Source organism: Cyprinus carpio, chromosome B8 (genome assembly GCF_018340385.1).
Source record: "Cyprinus carpio isolate SPL01 chromosome B8, ASM1834038v1, whole genome shotgun sequence".
Classification (NCBI taxonomy): domain Eukaryota; kingdom Metazoa; phylum Chordata; class Actinopteri; order Cypriniformes; family Cyprinidae; genus Cyprinus; species Cyprinus carpio.
This window is the reverse complement of record NC_056604.1, coordinates 3,815,143-3,837,199: the sequence shown is the minus strand read 5'-3', so window position 1 is coordinate 3,837,199 and position 22,057 is coordinate 3,815,143. Positions and strand designations below refer to the sequence as shown.

The following is a 22,057-nucleotide window of genomic DNA, read 5'->3' as shown; positions in this document are numbered from 1 at the left end:
ATTTAAATTGTGAAGTGCGACAGTGAAGAGTGGCCCAAGTATGGTATATCCTTATACTTGGAATTTGTGTTCTGCATTATTCCCATCCAACGGAACAAAACACCGAGAGCAGTGGGAGCCTTTGCTGCTGCGGTGCCCAGAGAGCAGTTGTGCCTTGCCAAGGGTCTCACCCTCAGTCGTGGTTTGAGGTGGAGAGGCTCTGTCACTCACTCCCCCCTACAATCCCTGCCAGTACCGAGAAAAACAAAAAACCCCACAACTTTGGGTTACAAGGGCTCTCTAACCATTTTGGCACGACGGCCAAGTGAAAATCGGGAAAAAAACCCTAACACAATGTATTAATGTGACCACCCACGGTAACGCTCAACAACTGACTTCTGGACTTTGAAATTATTGTGAAAAAATTTAAAGTAAAACCCAAGATGTAATGGCACTTCGAAAAAAAACAAAAAAACAAAACATTTAATTTTTCTGAAGGCGGTTTATGTGATCTTGGTCTGGAGGGATGCCTAATTATTTTTTTTTACCTAGTTTCGGGCCCATTATCACAGGGTGCCTATGGGCTATGTTTTCTCATGGGCGTTTGTGGGGACCAAACCCTGCCAAAATGCTCAACTTCCCCATTAGCCTTCCTAATCCATGGCACCACTGCTGTACATTGCAGAAAATGCTTCCCAGTGTGTGCAAAAGTTCACAAATAATTTTGAGGAAATGGGAAAAAGAGAGCAAGAAACGCACTTGCTATTAACCTTTAGACCCCTAAGACGACCGAGCTAATATTAAAAATGGATTGGAAAGGTGTGCACATACAGGATTAGTCCTTTGTTCATAAAATTCTTTCTTTCATCTCTCCTCTCGCTCTATTCTCCCAAGTACCATGAAAACCGTTAGACCCCTCTAGCAGTTCCATTCGTAATGAACAGGATAAAGCTGTTGATTTTGCTATGGGTTTCCATGGGGGATGTAGCCTAGTGAAAAAAGTGATAGTGCCTCTCCTTTGTGTGGTGGTTGAAAGGGTTCGTACATTATAGTTTACGGAGCTTCCCGCTTGAGTGTGTGTGTATCTAGTAGCCCACTGCAGTCAGTGGAGTTTTGGTAATTAAGACAAGCATTGCAGAGCATGATAGTGTGCCTGGTGAAAAGTGTCAAACAATTAGGACAGTGACATACCAGCTGCAGCCAGATTAATGGATGTGCACACACACACACCTAATACAATTCAACCCTTCATTCAAAAATACTGACTACACTTATATTTTACCTACAACATACAACAACAATAATAAAGTATTATATATTATTATTGAAGGTAAAATATAAAAGGTATCAATTTCTAGGGGTGTATAAACGAATATATAAAATGTATGCATGACTCCTTTGAGTATGTTTAAGTGCGCTCGCGCTGCTGCCACCGAAAACTCTGGCGTGCAATGTGGAGTGAAGTAAACTGCGCTGTGCTGGGGGACAAAAGACTCCTTGAAAGGAGAGTAGACCGGTCTGATCACAAAACCGTCCTCTGTTTCTTTTCCACGCCGTCTGGTGGATGAAGAGCGCGTGGAAAGACTGGATGAGTAGACGGTCTGAGCGGGATTTTTTTGGGACTGACCTCTGAGGCGATCGCGAAATTTGAGTACAGTTTATGGAGCTAAATGCTATAGCCCTATATATAAAAAAAGCCTAGCGACGCCCATACATGCTTCTTTGTGTAGGCCTAATATCGGAGAACCAGGACAAAACATTTCAATCGAATCGCTCAGGCATTTAAGAGGCACGAAATCTGTGTCCTTATTCGGTTCGGTGCCATACCGGTTCCATACCCCAACCCTACTTTTAGAGAATATATTTTTTGATATACAAAACCCAACACTGGCTATGCCCTTACTGGAGTGTGATGTGATCTGTGTCATGTGCAGGTGGTATGGATCGCGTACAAAGCCAATAGGGTGTCGGAATGGTATATGTTTATACTTCTCATCCAACCACAATCAACTTCACTTCATCCGGATGGCGCGATTATCTGGATAGGTGTTTTTTTTTTTTTTTTTTGAATGATGACAAGCCGAAATGAAAAGAAGGCGAAATGAGTAACGAACCTATTTTTAAAATGTAAAGGAGTAGAAAGTACAGATAATTGCGTGAAAATGTAAGGAGTAGAAGTAAAAAGTCGGCTGAAAAATAATTACTCAAGTAAAGGTATAGATACCCAAAATTTCTACTTAAGTAATGTAACGAAGTATTTGTACTTCGTTACTTGACACCTCTGCGTTTTTATCTAACCTTTTTCAATTTGATGGGGGCAACAGCTTCTAAGGTATTAGAGAAAATAGTTCCCATGTTGCCAGTCATTTTGTCTAGTTCATGTGTATTTTGGGGTACACAGAGCAGTTGAGATAAATCAGGCAGGTTATTTGCGAATCTGTCTTTGGTGGCTGGAACAATAGTTCTGCCCGCACGATAACGCGAAGCTATATAGTTATTATCATCAATACGCAAAATGCACGATACAAGGAAATGGTCAGTAACATCATCACTTTGAGGTACGATATCTATGTCAGTAAGATCGATTCCATGCGATATAATTAAATCTAGCGTATGATTAAAACGATGAGTGGGCCCGGTGACATTGTGCTTTACTCCAAAACAGTTTAAAAAGTTAGTAAACGCAAGTCCTAATGCATCATTTGTATTATCAATATGAATGTTAAAATCTCCGAAAATTAGCGCTTTATCAGCGGTAACCAACAGGTCTGAAAGGAAATCTCCAAATTCTTTTAGGAATTCTGTATATGGCCCTGGTGGTCTATACACAGTAGCCAGAGAAAGAGATACAATAGATTTCTTTTGCATATCTGACAGTGTAACATTAAGCATAAGTATTTCAAATGATTTAAACCTGTATCCTGTTTTCTGGGTAACACTAAGAATATCACTATATATTGTTGCAAAACACCCTCCCCCACGACCAGTCTGACGGGGCTCATGTTTATAACAGTAGTTTGATGGAGTAGACTCATTTAGACCAATATAATCATTTGGTTTTGGCCAGGTTTCAGTCAAGCAGAGTACATCAGAGACTATTATCTGTGATCATTTCATTTACAATAACTGCTTTGGGTGTGAGTGATCTAATGTTTATGAGCCCAAACTTTAAAAATTGTTTTTGTTCATTTATTTTACGTTTTTCTGGTTTAATCACGATAAGATTTTTTTCTAGATCCTACATTAAATTTATATTTTGACCTCACTATTCGGGGAATAGACACAGTCTTAATAGATTGGACAGCGCAAGTACTTCTAACATTTAAGCGGGTAGAACAAAAGCCATCATAGCAGTTATTTGAGAATTGCCTTACTAGTCAAATGGAGATTAGAGTCGTGGAGATGTTGTCCGAGAGGAGGTCTGCTCCGACTCTGCTGGGGTGCAGGCCATCAGCGCGAAAAAGCCTAGGTCGCTCCCAGAAAAGATTCCAATTATTAACAAAGAGCAGTTCTGTGCTTTACACCATGACAATAACCATTCATTTAGAGCAAACAGTCTACTGAACCTTTCGTGTCCTCGTCGATACGTGGGCAGTGGTCCTGACACGATGATCGTCGCCGCAGGCGTCGTGCTGCGAACCGTCTCGATCAGGCTCCTGAAGTCCCTTTTCAGCGTCTCCGTCTGCCGCTGCGTGGTGTCGTTAACCCCGGCGTGAAGCACGACCACTCTGGGGCTCTCATCGGCCTTCAGGATCGTGGGTATCTGCGCAGAAACATCGAAAACACGAGCACCAGGGAAACAGTGAGTGTGCACTTTACCTTCGGCTAACGTAGCACGGACGTGTCGGACGATGGAGTCTCCGACGATCACAGCGTCGCGTTCCGTCTCGCGGAGGGGAGAGAAGCGGTTCCGTGTGGAGATCTCGAAGATGGGAGGGGGAGAAGTCGTCGCCCGGGGCCTGGCTCGCGTCCTCCGCTGCGGTTGCACCCAGGGTCCGTGGTGTCCCGGCGCCGGCGTGAAGGACATCTGAGCAGAGATACGCGTCCTGGGTGTGTGCACCGGGCCTGTGCAGAGAAACACACGGGGTGGAGGTGGTGGGACTGTTAGCAGCGCGCTGTATACTTACCTGGACTTGTGAGCGTCAGGCTGGGATGTTTCCAGCGCGGCTCTCCGCTCTCTCAGCTGGGCCTGCCTCTGCTCCAGGACCCGAATCTGCTTCTCCACGGCACCGAATGCAGCTCGAACGTGTCGTCACCTGCACTCAAAGGTAGACAAACATCTGCCATTAAAGCAAGTAACAGTGAGTAAAGCGATTGTAATGTGTGTGAATAGAGTATTAGCGATGCACGCGGGTTTAGCGACAACCACGCTGGTGATGTTAATGGGTTATAAGCTACTAGCGGACTCTGGGAAATCAAAAATAAAACTAGTGATAACAAGGCGCTCTGATTGTTTTTGTTGTAGAATACGATAGAGGATATATTCACACGTTATAGAAACGAAAATTATGGTGTATAAAATAGATTTCAACAATAAAAAATAGACGATAGAGAAATAAGGTAACGGAGCTCAAACTAGAGGCATACGACGGCAACAAACAGTTTATTAATAATTTGAAAGAATAAGTAATGAAGTCGTGGGCTAGTGGTTAGAGAGTTTGACTCCTAACCCTAAGGTTGTGGGTTCGAGTCTCGGGCTGGCAATACCACGACTGAGGTGATAGGCGATAAAGAAAATCCTGGCGAGGACGTGTCCCCTATAAATGGCATATATGATCACCCTATCTTCAAAGTAATAAAATAACATGACTATCTTTGAAAAAAAGTGCATAGCTATTGTTTAAATGTTTATAAACCATATACAATTAATTCATTTGCTTAAAAACAATTAGAAACAAAACAGCATTATGTATGTTAGGGCTGTGCAATTAATCAAAAAAAAGTTTCGATTTTGGCCTCCAAGGATTATGAAAATATAAAAAATCGAGGTAAAAACGATTAGCCTATTGCGCCCCATTCCGCCCCCTTGTTTCCAGTGCTGCGCTTTCGTTCCTCCATAAAAGCCCAGTTCCTCTTCAGGAACTTGAGCTGCGTCGGAGAACGCTTTGGGGAACGCCTTCAGCGAGACTGGCTCTGAATCATGTGTGTAATCAGACTAATGGAAGGGCAAGACGTCATAGGCGGGTGACGTCAGAGACCAGGGTCCGGTTCCCCAATAACGCTCACTCTTAGCGTGCTAAGAAGACTCGAAAGATATATCTTACCAAAATTGTTTATGTTCCTAAGTGTGTTCCCCGAAGTGTCCCTTAGGAAGCTTCTTAACATGCTGCCTCTTACGTTCGATGTTACAAAGGCGCTGTCCCAAGTGAAGGTGCTGAATAAGTTGGCATCGATTGATCAGGAATCGATATTCCACTTCACGCGAAGGTGTATTACAGCGTTAAGAAAGACAACACGTTCTATGCAAATGAAACATTCCTCAAATTATTCCAGTAACATTTATTTTAACATAGTTTAAGTTATCCGTAAAATATAGACTATTAATTAAATCATCAGTAATATGTTCACACGGTATGTTGTGATGGGTAGACGAACCGGGTTATCCCTCGCTAATCATCCACCCTCCTAATCCCGTTGTGCCACTTGTGCCGCTTCTTGACATGGTTTTAACGACTTCTAAAAATTATGTAATACACTTTATATATAGTAATGGTAAGGTACTTTACAAGCAGAATTCCCCGGCTGTAATCCCCGGCATGGCGCAGAAGGGCGTTGGTGACAGTGTGGACGCACCTCCACACCGAGGTCTTGCTTAGGCCGTAGCCCTCTCCCATGACCTCGATGAAGCTCCCTGTAGCAAAAAAACCTTAGCGCTGCAAGCAGCTGGACTTCAGGGCTTAAAGCAAAATTCCGCCTCGTTAGCCTGTCAAGCGCAGGTCTGAGAAGGTCCAGCAGCTCCATAATGAGTTGTCTTGGGAAGCGACATTTTTTTAATATAGCCACGTCAGGCAAAATGTCAAAAGGGCTTAAGTTTTGCAGAATAAAAAAATTGACATGGACTAAACGGCTCCACAGCCGGCGTCATATTTTGATTCAATACAAGGACACGTTGGATCGCTGCCATAGTTGTTTCGCTTACTGGACTGCACCACCATGCTAACCCATTTATAGATCTTAGCCATTTAGAGCCAAATTGTTTGCCAGATTTTAATTATCAAAAGTGATTGCCAATTTAAACGCTTTAATGACATTACAATAGCCTAGGCTAATTACCACCATATTAGTTCTGATTCCAAATAAAGTCAACTTCATAAATAGGCCTGTATCCATTGCGAACATATTTTATTATTAGTCTTAAAATGTCCATAGCATAAAACCATTGTTGAGCCAAAACATTGTCAACATACCATAGTTTGACTTCTACTGCGCTGCGCTGATTTCTAAAGACTGCTACAGTGGCGGCGACTAGCGTCTTGAGCTCAAACAAACACTAAGAGAGCTTACGAATGGTCCAGACCAACCTTACGAAAGTGTGACTTACAGAAGATATACTTAGCGTACGAACGTGTCGGGAATCGTGCCATAACGTTAAGAGAGAGGTTAAGGAATAGGTTAAGAACTACTTAGCGATAAGAACGTTTTGGGGAACCGGGCCCAGGAAGCTTAAAAAGCACGTGCGTTGAAACCGGCATTTAGCCTTCTGTCTTCAGCAAGCACTCTGTGTGTGTGTCAGTCGCTATCTGTTTGTGAGTCTTATTTAGTGTTGTTTGTCCACTGATAAGCTCCATTTGTCAAAGCTTCAATCAAGAGAAGTCTTGGGCGAGAGCAGGCAGCGTTCAGGCTGTGTGTTTTCCCTGCCCGCAAAAAAAAAAAAAAAAAAAAAAAAGGGGTAGGGACCCCACGCAGTTTGTGTGTTGTCTGCTTGAGATGAAGCGTGCAGAATCAGCTCTCGAGGGAGTTGACAGCTGCGATGCGAGCATTTTGCTTCACTCTCAGAAGGCTCTCTTTGAGGAGGGAGCCTTCACTGGCGTTTCTCGCGGTGCCAGCCCTGCTTTCGTCGAGGCGGAGCGGTGGTTGCGCTTGCGGGTTTCGCTTTCGGATCCGCTGGAAGGAATGTAGACGGGCAAGTCCCTATCTTCTTCCTTAACCACCAGATCCGGCGCCTGCTCTCGGGGTTTCGGAAGCCCGCGTTTGCGGTACTTTCTCCCCGGTGAGAGGACGTGACTCTCTGCCTGTCTTTCTCTGAGGCGATTGATGTGGAAGGCGTCGATGAGCTCGCCAGTTGCACAAGCATCAGTTACACAAGTATATTATGCCTGATATTATAATGAGCAGCTTTAATGAGGTTTGGAGCTCGCACAGTCGCTCTCGGGGGGCTGATTTTGCTTTTCTCGCTCTTAAGCGCTCTCGCCGGGCTCGCTCCGAGGAGTGTGTCCGTGCATGCGATCTCGCGGTTGCGGTCCCCCTGCTGCTGAAGCACGGCGGCGACCGAGATCATGGGAATCACACATGATATGGCGAACGGGTTGGAGACAGCTTGTCCTATCTCCACCCGTCTTCACTAGATCTAGAGCTTGTCCCTCGAGGCTTGGAAGCCCACGCTGCATTTTCTTCCCCCTCTGAGGCGGAGCTTGCTGCAGCATTCATCTTTCTCTGAGGAGATTGAGTGCCAAAAAAAAAAAAACTTCCTCTGAAGTTTGCCCATTGGACGGGTTGTCCCCGATGGCTGTCAGGCTCCTGTCTCCTTCTCTTGCTTTAGCTGTGCTCATCCACACTAGGCAGAAATGTGAAAGTCTGGCGGTGTGGGCATTCTCGTTCCCCAAAGCGTTCTCCGACGCAGCTCGAGTTACTGAAGAGGAACATTTCAGGTTACGTATGTAACCATGGTTCCTCGAGGGAACAAGACGCTGCGTCTCGGGGCCATACTTCCGGCATCCCTGCCGGCGCTTGCTTCATTCCTACAGGCTAAATGCCGGTTTCTTTGCATGTGCTTTTAAGCTTCCTGGTCTCTGACGTCACCCGCCTATGACGTCTTGCCCTTCCATTGGTCTGATTACAAACATGATTCAGAGCCGGTCTCGCTGAAGGCGTTCCCCAAAGCATTCTCCGACGCAGCGTCTTGTTCCCTCGAGGAGCCATGGTTAAATACGTAACCTGAGACGTTTCACGTGCAAATCAGTAAAATCATGTAATGTGACTTTTTGCACAATGGGAAGTGCTTGATTTATCGAAGTAGCCTATATTTATTCATGTTCTTAGAAGCGTGAAAGAGAAATTGCGCTGCTCCTCAGGAAGATATGCACTCAGAGACGGAACAGAACACGGACATGAAAAGTAATGTTTTAGCTCAAGGTGCCTGCCTAAACGGTCAAATACATGCAAAAATGTGTCAGAATGCAGCGCTTAGTGATTATTCACATAAACCTTCAGTCGGTCATGTAATAAATGAACATATAGGCTACAGTTGAGAATGAAAATACATGTGTAATGGTAAATTTTATCTGTGCGACTCTTAAAGTGACAGCGTGCTAATATTCCTGCTGAGACTGTGTGCTTATATTAATCTAATTATTATAATAAATATTCATTAATATTAATCAAACATCAAAAGACACATTTAAAATCACACACTGCTCTTGAGTGAAGGACTTTAGTAGCTTTAATAAGAAACAAAAAAGTTTAATTCTTACAGTGAAGACTACGCTGTTTTTTTTTTTTACATTTGATAATTTCTGTAGTAGGCTGTAAACTTCTTGAGAATTACATAAAAAACATTAAAGCACAGTTTGTTTCATTTGTATCTTTTTATTGTATTGTATTTGTCCTTTGCTTTTTTATTACTGACAGTTTAATTATTTGTAATAATTTTGAGGACTTTTTGTTCGTTTAAAATTCCGCTGGTCTCTACAATGTAGATGTCATAGCAACCTTATTTACAGGAAATATATATTTGATATGTATCACTATCTTTAAATAAAACACTCATATAAAGTTTTGGTCATATGGCCCCCTCATAATCATGTTAAATAATCGTGATTACAATATTGACCAAAATAATCGTGATTATGGTTTTTGCGTTTTTGCATTTTGGCAATTTTTGAATTTTGCATTTGCTATACTTTACAGACAGTCCCGCAAAACTCACTGGAATTCAGTCAGCTGTATATTTGTGTAATTTTATTGCTTTTTATTGCATTAATTATTGTTATTTTGGCATTTTTCATAACGATTTTAATTGTAACAGTAGCAAACTCAAATTCAAAGTCCTACTGTTACGACCGCTAGGGGTCAGCCGTAACAGGAAAGGAAGAGAGTCTCGGAACCAGAGAGATGCTGAATAAGAATTTATTAACAAGTTGGGGTTTAGCGTCAGGGCCTGACAAGGCCAAAATAACAAACAAAAATTCTCTTTTTTTAAACCCTCTACACTTCCTAAATCAAAATTAAAGAAAACAAACAAAAAAAAGAAAATACAGTTTCAACTTACCTGACTCTAATCCAAAAACAAAGTGAAAAGTGACTTCGAATAAAATGGAGTTTTATTTTTTACATCCCTCAACTTAACAAAAATGATTTACAAAATACTGACAAGAGATCGTAGTCAATCAGGCTTGGGTCAAGTTGACAAGGAATATCACAGAATGGAGCCAAAAAAAAAAAAAAAAAAAAAAAACACTATAACAGAATGCACACAGAACACAATAACACTCACAATCTTAAACACCAACACACTATCTCTCTGGTAAGACACTCAACGATGTAAACAAACAATGACAGCAAGGCACAAAGGCAAACTACAGAGTCATACGCGATGGCACAATCATGGCCCTCATTGAGTGTTTGGGGCAGTCTTTATATCTGGGTCAGGTGAAGAGGAGAACCAATCGCCGCCCATCTGAAACAAACATACACAGAGAGAACACAAGAGGGCAGAATGGAAACAAGGAGCAAATGACTTGGGCTCATAACACCTACAGTACTAACTGGCACACTTAATGTGGTGTATTGAAAAGTAGCTAAATAAACCAGCAGACAATGCATTTACAGAACAGAATGTTACTTTTACAACAAATTATTATACACAGCAGCAAGCCACCTGTACATAAAAACAACAACTCTTAATCTAGAACTAGCTAACTGAGGCATAATGATATTGGAATATAATAGCAAGGCCTCAAAGATAGGCTAAGGTAAATAGTGTTAAGCTGTTATCAGTAACAATTTTATAAAAAATAATTGTTTTATTACAAAAAATATACCCAGGAAAGTTATTTTTACACAGAAGACAAAAACTTTGATCTAAAAATAGCTAAGTAAAATGTTATATTATAATATATCAGGATTGCCAACATTGGTTGCCTGGTTGAAGTGATATACATGAATATTTAACAAAAAATAAAAATGTAAAAATTACACACTGCCCTTTACCCACTGTTTGTCTATAGTGAATATTTTTGAATATTTTGAATATTTTAGAAGCCTATATTATTTTTTAAATTCTACAGCTGTGCAGGAAAATTCACTTTAAAGATTCTCTTTTCATTCATTAGGATGAAAAAAATTGCCAGAAATGTGTCTCCTGGTGGAAACAAGGCCTTTTTAGATGAAAATGACATTTAACACCAGTAGATGACAGCAGAGGATCACTCATCAGCTCAAGTTTTCTACTCCCTAGTTTGTGTCACGTCTTGCTTATTGATTTATTATAAAATGACTATAATACCAATTTTTTTTACTTTACTTGTACTAAAGTATGAATTAAAAAATTAGTCATCTTCCGTTTGGCAAATGAAAGATGACTCAATGATATATAATTGTTTTAAGGGTTCTTAGTTTGTTTGTGTTGTGTACATTTTGTGATAAAACTGATTGTATTGCTGCCCATTTTGGCCAGGACACTCCTGTGAAAGAGATTTTAAGTGAGAGATTGGTTAAATAAAGGCTAAATAAAATAAAATAAAATAAAATAAAAAATTATTAATGGTCTAATAATTAAATAATAATTAATTATTTATTTTTTTTTTTTGTTTTTTTTGATTGTTGTATTTGGTAAATTTATTGAGTTGTTGCTGATTTATGTTTGTTACTCTGAATTTTCTCAGCATCACTTAATGCACAGCTCTATTTTCGTGTAGAACTCCATAAACTTGTGAAAAACATATCACTGTGGAAATAATAAGATGATATGTATAGATTATTTATTTAATATTGCGTTTTTGTATAACCATTGACCATTGACACTATATCACAAAAACAAACAAACCTTGTACTCTTACTGAATAGATATGTTAAAAGATATGTGACTATACAAAATAAATGCTAGAAGTATAGTAGCATTTGAGTTCACACTCAGTGTAAATGTAGTAATGTAAGCTGTTGATGGCGTTCCATTATAATAATGTTAGATTTTATTGATACATTGTGTGATGTTTGGGGGAAGCCAGTTGCTTAGTGATGCCATTCATGTTGTGATGGATGTGAGCATATAAATGTTGTGGATTGTAATAAAAAACACTGTTTTAGGGTCCTATGAAATTCCGTTTGTTCAAACATGTGCGCCTTCCAGAAGCTTGTGTTCTGCAAGTTAACAACGCGTTGTGGCGCCATCCCAAAGAGGTTCAAAATAACTCTCACAGACCTTTTCCTGCACTGTTCCCAGCTGGTGGAATCACCTCCCAATCTCATTTTGAACAGCTGAGTCTTTAGTCATTTTCAAAAAACTTGACCAGCTAATACTAGCACTTACCTATTCTATTCTATTCTATTCTATTCTATTCTATTCTATTCTATTCTATTCTATTCTGCAACAAAGCCATAGCTACGTGTACTGCTCTAGAATAACTGAGACTTGTCATGGCACTTGTATGCTGTTGTAGTTCTCTCGTTGGTCTGATTGCTTCTATTGTTCTCATTTGTAAGTCGCTTTGGATAAAAGTATCTGCTAAATGATTAGATGTAAATGTAAAGCTTTTTTAACTGTGATAATAATCAGAAATGTTTCTTGTGCATCAAACCAGCATATTAGAATGATCTCTGAAGGATCATGAGACACTGGAGAACTTGAGAGCTGACATCTGTAAAAAATAAGTGTCATTTTAACTGTAACATTTTCTAAAAACGCTACGGAAAAAAACTGTTAATAGGTTAACAATGAGTTCCCGTAATATATATAGGGAAAAACTATAAGAGATCTAACCAGCCATTTCATGTAATTTTACAGTAAAATAATTTTAACTGTAGTTTTAAAAAAGTAAAAAATAAATGTATAATTTACAGTCAATAATCTGTAAAGTCCAAAATTCCCTGCATTTTCCACAATTCCCTGTTTTCCACAATTTAAATGTTTTGCTTAATGTTTTTGTTATCAGTTATGTACATTTGGACTTTGTTATATCTTCTGTTGTTTAATGATTTGTTTTGTATAATGTTTAATGATTTTATTTTGTAAAAACTACAGATTTTTTTTCAAAGTGTAGACATCACAGTGGGGGAAACCTTTATTTTAAATTGTAAAATTATTTCACAATATTAAAGTTTTTCAATATTTTTAATCTGATAGCCTAAATGCAGTTGGTGAACGAACAAAGAACGTTACTAATACAAATCCTTAGAACAATATTGTATATATCATATGAGAACAAGCACAAGTACATGAATATTTGTTAATAAAATTTTTTTTTAACATGAAATTGCTTATTCCATTCCATAACATGAATTGCTTTGTTTTCTCATTTAGAAATGTACCAAATTAAGGCTACTTTTAAAACGTCTGTCTATCCATTTTGTTACATCCAAAAACTTATTAAAGGAAACACTTTCATGCTTATTGTGGTCTTAGATTCCTATTCATTTTTTACATAGTAAGCTTAACATTTAAGAACAATCACATCAAATGAAAAAACAATTAGTCCACAAATACAAGTTTATTTCAGCTGTTGCACTTAACAACTAACAACAGACATAGTTTTAAAGCATTGCAAGCTACAGCACAACGAACTGAAATCAAAGAAATTATACAACTAGCTTAAGTGTGCTGAGTGTCTGCAATCATTCAGTCAGTGACGACTGTACAAAATGTGCAGACTAATAAAAACATTATAAATTGTTACAAAATGATGAACAAATTAGTAGTTTAGGCACAGGTTTGTGCAACGCTGTAAATACATTTACCTTTTTCAAAAATATTCCATTAAACCTGCTGAGATACAAGGAGCATGAACTGAAATTCTCAGTTCCACCTGGTTCCATGTGCGTGTCCGGGAAACTCATGAATATTCATGTATGCTCCGCCCACGGAAACCGAAAATCTCAGAAACCGAATGTCTCATAACACCGGCACACACAGATCAACTCCACCTACTTAGAAATAGCTAGCACCTTACACCTTACATCGCCCTCATCTACAGGTGATGTCATAGTGATATTTGTATACTGAATTGTGATTGGTTCGTGTCGTAACTCTTTCCAAGCATTGGCACTTCCTCCAGGTGTCACAAAGCTCAAGACAACCCAATATATATATTTACTTGTTCTTTTGACAGAAACTCTCTTCTGTGTTTGTCTGTATATCGGGCACCAAATTACAGATTTATTATTTCTTTTTATATCAGGTGAGGAACTGAACTGAGTACTTTTTTTCAAAATAATATCATGTGAATATATTTTTATTAGACTAAAATGGCTTATAACAAGATAATGATTAACTTTTACTTGTGTAGCTTTTGCTTCTCACAAATATGTGAACTGATACAGTAGTCTTATTGAAGAATTTTGTTAAATTCTTGTTTGTAAAAGTTAATAAACTTATTTTTCTCTTTAGGTCAAAAATGGCAAACATAAATGGTCCATCGCTGTTGCGTCTGGGTATCATAATGACGTTGGCAGGTGTCATCTCTCTTGGCGTTATGTTTTTCTGGTTCTCACCTTCAAAAAACTGTCCACCTCAAGTTTTTAGACCAGATCAAAATTCACAAATCAACTCTGCCAAGAGCAATAACTATGTAACTGAAAAGGCAGAGGAGAAACCTATAGTTCTGTTATGGGTTTGGCCTGAAAATTATAGGTTTGAGTTCAGTGACTGCAAAAAGTTTTATAATATTGATAATTGTCATCTGACGGATGATAGAGCTCTCTACAATGATGCAGTTGATGTGATAATTTTTCATAAAGCCATAAGCTGGGATCTGTCCAACCTTCCTCCATCTCCTCGTCCTCCGTTCCAGAGGTGGATTTGGATGCATTTGGAATCACCAACCAACAACAAAAAGATACCAGGTCTGGAAAACCTGTTCAATCTCACTCTCAGCTACAGACAGGATGCTGATATTCCTGTACGGATGCGCTTGATGACCAGGAAGAAACCTAATGAGGTTTTTGTGATTCCCAAAAAGGACAAACTGGTGTGTTGGATTGTAAGTAACAATAGTCCCTCAACTGGTGTCGACACAAGGAACATTTTTTACAGAGAATTCAGCAAATACATACAAGTGACTTTGTTCGGAAGGGCCTATGCAAAGTTCCTGGATTATAATGATTACTATCCAACCATGGCCAGCTGCAAATTTTACCTTGCCTTTGAGAACTCCATCCACAAGGACTACCTCACTGAGAAGATAAACGGGCCGCTCGCGGCAGGTACCGTCCCTGTGGTTTTTGGACTCTCAGCTACAGACAGGATGCTGATATTCCTCTGCTGAGTCCTTCATTCATGTGAATGACTTCCCAGATGCAAAGTCACTAGCCGAATATCTGCTTCATCTGGACAAGGATGAAGATGCATATCGCAAGTACTTTAACTGGAGGAAACATCTCACTCCAATTCCTCATTTAATATTACAGACACAAGAGTTTATTCTGCCTATTTGCTCTGCCTGTGACCATGTAGCACGACACAGGGAATATAAAGAAGCTCATGATATTTATGATTGGTACTTCAATTAAAGTTACCTCAGGCTTTCTTACATTATCAGTTACTGACTACAATGTTTATGAAATAGATTGTATTTTATATGATCTGTTACTTTTGATCTTAGATTTTGTAACCGTTTTGGTGGAAGTATTTTAATAAATCATTGCTTATGGAAGACTTAGTAATTAAGTGAAGATGCTTGTACTTTTGTTTTATTTTATATTCCAGCTCTAAACTAGGTCTTTTTGTAATTGTTTGTGTTTTTTATTCATTTGTAAATAACTCTTCATTTGTAAATTTCTTTTTGATACAAATACTTAAACTTATCAGAAAGGTCTGCAATCTTTATTTTAAGTGTTGAAGATGAATTTGGTGTTTGACGTGTAGAGTGCAGTGTAGCAAACAAATTCAAATAAACTTTTATAAATAGAGCAAATGTTGACTGAGTGCAATGTTTAGTTGAAATTCAAGCTAATTCCTTTGTTGTTGTGCAACTGGGTCATTTACATCTTTCTCGTCATGTCTTATGTCTCAGGTTTCCATGTCTGGTTCAGTAGTGTCTTCATGCTGGCCAGACCAAGTGCGGATTGTAAGACTTTGGAGTTACAGAAATGTAAACCACACAACAGATTTTTGGCCAGTTGAATGCAAAGTGACCAGCTCCTACAATACATTCACAGGAGTGAAAATCATGACATGAGGGCAAGTACATTTGTGACCCTGGACCACAAAACCTGACTTAAGTCGCTGGGGTATATTTTTAGCAATAGCCAAAAATACATTGTATAGGTCAAATGATTAATTTTTATTTTATGCCAAAAATCATTAGGATATTAAGATATCCATGAAGACATTTTGTAAATTTACTACTGTAAATATATTTAATCTTAATTGTTAATTAGTAATATGCATTGCTAAGAACTTGATTTGGACAACTTTAAAGGTGATTTTCTCAGTATTTTGATTTTCTTGCACCCTCAGATTCCAGATTTTCAAAAAGTTGCATCTCGACCAAATATTGTCCTATCACAACAAACCATGCATCGGTGGAAAGCTTATTTATTCAGCTTTCATATGATGTATAAAATCTCAATTTCGACCCAAAAGTTGACCCTTATGACTGGTTTTTTGGTCCAGGGCCACTTTTACTTCCATTCCTAAATTAATTGTTCCTTTAACTTCTCTGTGATTAAGAAATATGTAACCACAGAGATGCAGAAAACCTTTTGGAGTTTTACTATATATAGACCAGAAGGAAACAGGCACAATGGTAGTGTAACACATGGACTGGCGACAGAGGATTACTGGAAACTGATATTTTATTGAGACCGGCAGAATATGACAGAGGATGAGTAGTAAATGGAATAGGAATGAGAATCCTTGCAATCGGGTAATATACTTGCCGGATGGGATGACCAGAGTAGTCGGTTGGTGTGACCAGAGTGGAGGATAGTGAGCACACACCTCGGCGATGATGAGTAGTAGAGGTACTTGATCGAAGCAACACAGGAGAGTAACTGGAGCCATGGGGAAGAGAAGGCAGATCGCTTGGAGAGAAGGTAAACACAAGAGGTAAGTATTAGTATGAGTAAATTCAAGTAACTTAGCAGGGAAATGTTCCGCTGATCAGTCACGAGATCAGACAACTGATGATCCGAGGTGTGTGCTTATCAAGTGCTGGGGAAGATTGGTGATTGAATGGTGAACAGGTGCTAGTGATTAATATTCAGGTGAGGGAGTGCGTTGTGATGAGCCTGACCGATTTGTGACAGGTAGGTGGGAGCAAGGTGTTGGGTGTGACAACAGACCCTGTGTTATGTTACAGTACAGTAGAGTAAAAAAATCCAATTATCGAACAAAATTTTGGAAGAATGTTAAAACTATTTAAGTTGAACTAATTTTATTGCTAGGGCTTAGTTGAAATTACATATTAAGTCTACAAAAATATATTTTAAAAACATTACATGAAGGGTTATTTTCAAATCCAGTCAACATTCAGAATGCTAAAGTTGACTAAACTAATGAATACAATACCAGGCAATATTAAGATCATTCACAAATGCACAACATACATAAAAACATTGAATAAGTGCTATACTGTATGTCTGAGGGAAATTAACTGTTTAAGTTAAGTGGACGTGGTCTTTCATTTTGTTTAATCCATAAAACACTTAATGTCAAAAGCTGAAAATGAATTTCCGGTTTAATTTTGGCATGTTGAATGTTATTTTTGTGTTTCCGCTAAGTGTAAAGATCGCATGAAGAGATCATGTGGTCTTTCTCTATGAGCCATGTTGCTTAATATGACTAACCAAAATCTTTGAAACTTGTAATGTAAACCACAGTAACACGCTTATTTTAAGTTAACGTGGGCGTATTGAATGGGTTTTTTGCATGTGCAAACTTTTGCAACTGTCCCATGAAGTTAAAAGACAAAATTAAACGTGACTAACAACCAGCCACATTACAATGTTGTTTCTGGTCTCATGAATGGCACTTCGGAAGGGGAGTTCGTCTTTCCAAACAAAAATTAACAACTGAATCCTTTCACAATAAGTGATGATAGAGCTCTCTACAATGATGCAGATGATGTGATAATTTTTCATAAAGCCATCAGCTGGGATCTGTCCAACCTTCCTCCATCTCCTCGTCCTCCGTTCCAGAGGTGGATTTGGATGCATTTGGAATCACCAACCAACACCAAAAAGATACCAGGTCTGGAAAACCTGTTCAATCTAACTCTCAGCTACAGACAGGATGCTGATATTCCTGTACGGATGCGCTTGATGACCAGGAAGAAACCTAATGAGGATTTTGTGATTCCAAAAAAGGACAAACTGGTGTGTTGGATTGTAAGTAACAATAGTCCCTCAACTGGTGTCGACACAAGGAACATTTTTTACAGAGAATTCAGCAAATACATACAAGTGACTTTGTTTGGAAGGGCCTATGTAAAGTTCCTGGATTATAATGATTACTATCCAACCATGGCCAGCTGCAAATTTTACCTTGCCTTTGAAAACTCCATCCACAAGGACTACCTCACTGAGAAGATAAACGGGCCGCTCGCGGCAGGTACCGTCCCTGTGGTTTTGGGTCCTCCGAGAAGAAACTATGAAATCTTTGTTCCTGCTGAGTCCTTCATTCATGTGAATGACTTCCCAGATGCAAAGTCACTAGCCGAATATCTGCTTTGTCTGGACAAGGATGAAGATTCATATCGCAAGTACTTTAACTGGAGGGATCATCTCACTCCAAGTCCTCATTTAATATTACAGACACAAGAGTTTATTCTGCCTATTTGCTCTGCCTGTGACCATGTAGCACGACGCAGGGAATATAAAGAAGCTCATGATATTTATGATTGGTACTTCAATTAAAGTTACCTCAGGTTTTCTTACATTATCAGTTACTGACTACAATGTTTATGAAATAGATTGTATTTTATATGATCTGTTACTTTTGATATTAGATTTTGTAACCGTTTTGGTGGAAGTACAGTGAAACACCAACCATGTGCTTTATTTTTCTCAGTGGCATCTATGCTAATATTAGTCTGTTTCTTTCTTATATTCCGAGGTCACTGTAGCCACCAGATCCAGTCTGTATCCAGTCCAGATGGTGGATCAGCACCTAGAGACGACTTTGACAGCCTGAATGTTCAGTGGAGACCATGACAACTAGATGTGCCCCAGAGATAGATCCCCTGCAAAGACTGCATCAACTAGACGGCCATCGGGTCAAGACCACATGAACCAGACGAGTCCTCAATCAGACTTTGCTGCTGGTTTTGCCTGCCTGGAGTACGATGGAGTTTTTGGATCGTCGGCACACTACATTCACAGGTTAATACTGTAAAGCTGCTTTGACATGATCTGAATTGTAAAAAGCATCATATACCATAAATAACGGGACTTGACTTTACTTAACTCCGTTTCACTGGCAACATGTATGGTCATCTTTAAATTTTATTTTTCTCATTTTATACATATGTCATTTTGAAAAGTAGTACTATTTGTAAATTGTTGTTTATTTGTTTTATTAAACCAATGTTTAAAAATTAATCCTCTAAACTAATGTGAATTCTACAACTTACAACTGTGATATATAATTATATAATATATAGTTATAGTTTTTTATTGTAAGGGTAACATGTGATAGTATGGCGTATACACTGGAATTTTATGTGCTCTGCATATAACCCATCCAAGTGCACACACACCCGGAATAGTGGCTTGCCCGTTTTTGACAGTGTGTGAACAAGCCAAACAAAAACTACATAAGACAAGCAAATTAATCTACAGTGAGTGTGTTTTGCTTCATGCCATATCACCCTGGAAAGCAACAAGACCGGTTGCCCCCCAATGGAAGCTAAGCAGGGCTCAGTGGTACAGTACTGGGATAGGAGACCTATATCTGAAAACTAGTGGTTGCTGCTGGAATTTCTTGGTAGTGAGGCCAGCAGGGGGTTTCACCCTGTGGTCTGTGTGGGTCTAGCGCCCCAGTGTAGTGATGGGTTTGATCTTACTGTCAATAAGCACATGTATCTGATTGCAGACGTCCAATTTATCCTGAGGTCTGACTTTTAAGTGTAGGTCAGTAAAATCCAGGATGTCTTTCGAACAGATAGAGGATTTGTCATCGGCATCCTGGCAAAACATTGCCATTAAGGATCTGACCACCATGAAAAATTAACAATCCCACTAATCCACATTACTGTCTCCATCCCCTAGTAAGCTGGTGTGTGGTGGCGTTTCTGGCGCATATTAGTTTTTGTCTGCATCATCCAGGTGGACTGCTGCACACTGGTCTGTGGAAACCAGATACCCCTGACGATGTAAAGCACTTATGAGTTTCCAAAAAGCACCTATATAAATGTAAGGAAATATATCCATTAAGCCTGCATGTTTAGTATGCCATGACAGAATTTGGTCTTGTAGATTGTTTTTTAAATAAAGGCTGAATTAGCTTGAAATATTATAGTGGGTGTGTGATACTGTTTTTAGCTTGATGACAGGACTTTCATACCAGCTAATCATGTTTCCTAAACACGATAAAATGGTAGCACGTAATGCAGGTTCCACAGCCAACTTTTGTAGGATGCTCAGATTAATATATCATAGTTCACAAAGGTAACATATCAGAAGTGCAATTTGGAAACAAAAACGCGGATAGCTTGACTGGATCATTTTATTGGACTGCTTCATATTTGGAGCAACTTTTTGGCAAAACCTGTTCGTTCAATTACGAAAAACATTCTAGTGTGAATGATTACGGCTATAAAACTAGTTCAGTAAAGGTTGAGGAGCATTTTCTGCTAAAAAAATAACATCCACAGGTAACACTGGCTCAGAAGTCGGGTAGGGAAATTGAGTCTGCGCAAACGATAAAATAAAAGTTGAATCAGCATGAAATTATTTACAGTGTAGTGATACTGTTTGTACCAACTTTACTATAAATAGCAGCATCTTTATTACAGTAAGTGTGAATAGTGATACATGCTGTGCTGTTCACAAAGGTGTGCATGTGGAATTAAAGTTCAGTTGGTTCTAAAGTTTATATATCTGAACAGGCGGTTGTTGTTGGCAACTTTCTTGGCTATGAGAATAGTTATTCAGGTTTATGGGTGTCACATGTTTAAATGATGGGTTTGGCTTGCTGTTACTCATCACATTATACATGATTTGCACAATCCACTTTATCCTGAAAAATACTTTTTAAGTCTATGGAACAGTAAGATTAAAATGGGATAGGAAACAAGGCATATTTTTCTTCCAAAAAAACAAAACATAAACAGTAAATAAACTAATAAAAAATAATGAACAAAACTATAAACATAGTTACACACACTACACACATTTCACACATATCAATTTGTTAGAGAAACAGCATTGCATGAAATAAGGCTTATTTTTATATACATTTGTTTTATTTCACTGGCAAATTTAAGCATAAAAAACACTGCAATGTGAGCTTAACATGATGTCTTATCATGATTTCTCATCATTGTGTATTTCCACTAGTGTTTTGTGCACAAGATATTGGTATATTACCATTATTCAAGTTCCTTATTTCTTTTCTTTCTTGCTTGCTTATAATAATAAATATGAATCTTTTATTGTTGTTGTTTATATTTACATTTAGCAGACGCTTTTATCCAAATTGATTTACAAATGAGGACAATGGAAGCGATCAAAAATCAACAAAAGAGCAATAATATGCAAGTGCTACAACAAGTCTCAGTTAGCCTGACATGGTACACGTAGCAAGGTTTTTTTTTTTAATGATATAATAAACCAAAAGAAAACAGATAGAATAGAAAAAGAAATAAAGATGGAAGAGATGTGTTTTTAGCCGATTCTTCAAGATGGCTAAGGATTCAGCTGCTCAGATTGAGTTGGCAGGTCATTTCAGCAAAAATGAATTTAAGCAATAATTTAAGGAAAGTCAAAGGATCCGGAAATGAAGAAATAACCATCTGCAGGTAAATAAAAAAAAGGATAATAATAAAGTAAGGATACAAAACAGGAAATGGGAAAGTTCCAGAATTACCATATAGACTAGAAATAAATAATAATAAAAAAGAAGCAGGAATACAGAGTACTGAATATTGTGCAGAAGGTCCTGAGGGGATTCCTCAGTTGCGCAAAATTACCTGCATTGTGCAAAAAATTGTGCAAAATAGGCAGATGCATATACTTTTGAATGGATGCGAATGAAAGTAAACAGATTTGGTCAGTGGCTATTTTTGGTCAGGGTATTTGTTACATTGTCATACATTTAATAAATAGTCAAGAAAATAGATCTATGTATGTTTAGGGGGTAGATGGATGCATGAATGAAAGGCAGATATATCAGTAGTAATAATAGCCATAATGTGTGTGTGTGGTGTGTGTGTGTGTGTGTGTGTGTGTGTGTGTGTGTGTGTGTGTGTGTGTGTATGTTTATGTTTGTCTATTTATTTTTACCTCACACAATGTATGGTACTTGTCTACAGTGTTGGGGAAAGTTACTTTTAAAGGGGACCTATTATGCCCCTTTTCACATGATGTAAAATAGGTCTCTGATGTCCATAGAGTGTGTATGTGCAGTTTTAACTCAAAATACCATACAGATTATTTTTTGTAGCTTGTTAAAATTGCCACTTTTAGGGTATGAGCCAAAACACAC

General features: G+C 38.6%; 1 protein-coding gene and 1 pseudogene across 1 annotated transcript; one reads left to right on the top strand and one right to left on the bottom strand.

Moving 5' to 3' along the window:
* Positions 1-7,477, bottom strand: part of LOC122138314 — a 9,222-nt pseudogene extending 1,745 nt beyond the window's left edge.
* Positions 7,478-14,140: 6,663 nt separating this feature from the next.
* LOC122134448 (4-galactosyl-N-acetylglucosaminide 3-alpha-L-fucosyltransferase 9-like) lies at positions 14,141-18,379 on the top strand. Its single transcript, XM_042729273.1, has 2 exons — positions 14,141-14,627; positions 17,977-18,379. Exons 1-2 carry the CDS (start codon positions 14,214-14,216, stop codon positions 18,265-18,267), a joined length of 705 nt encoding a protein of 234 aa, XP_042585207.1. The 5' UTR covers positions 14,141-14,213; the 3' UTR covers positions 18,268-18,379.
* The last annotated feature ends 3,678 nt before the right edge of the window (positions 18,380-22,057 follow it).

Bases quoted from the DNA above. Each gene is read 5' to 3' on its own strand.
- LOC122134448 (XM_042729273.1), top strand. From the start codon at position 14,214: ATGCATTTGGAATCACCAACCAACAACAAAAAGATACCAGGTCTGGAA. The intron at 14,628-17,976 runs GTTTTTGGACTC...ACCGTCCCTGTG, and splicing joins CGGCAGGTACCGTCCCTGTG to GTTTTGGGTCCTCCGAGAAG.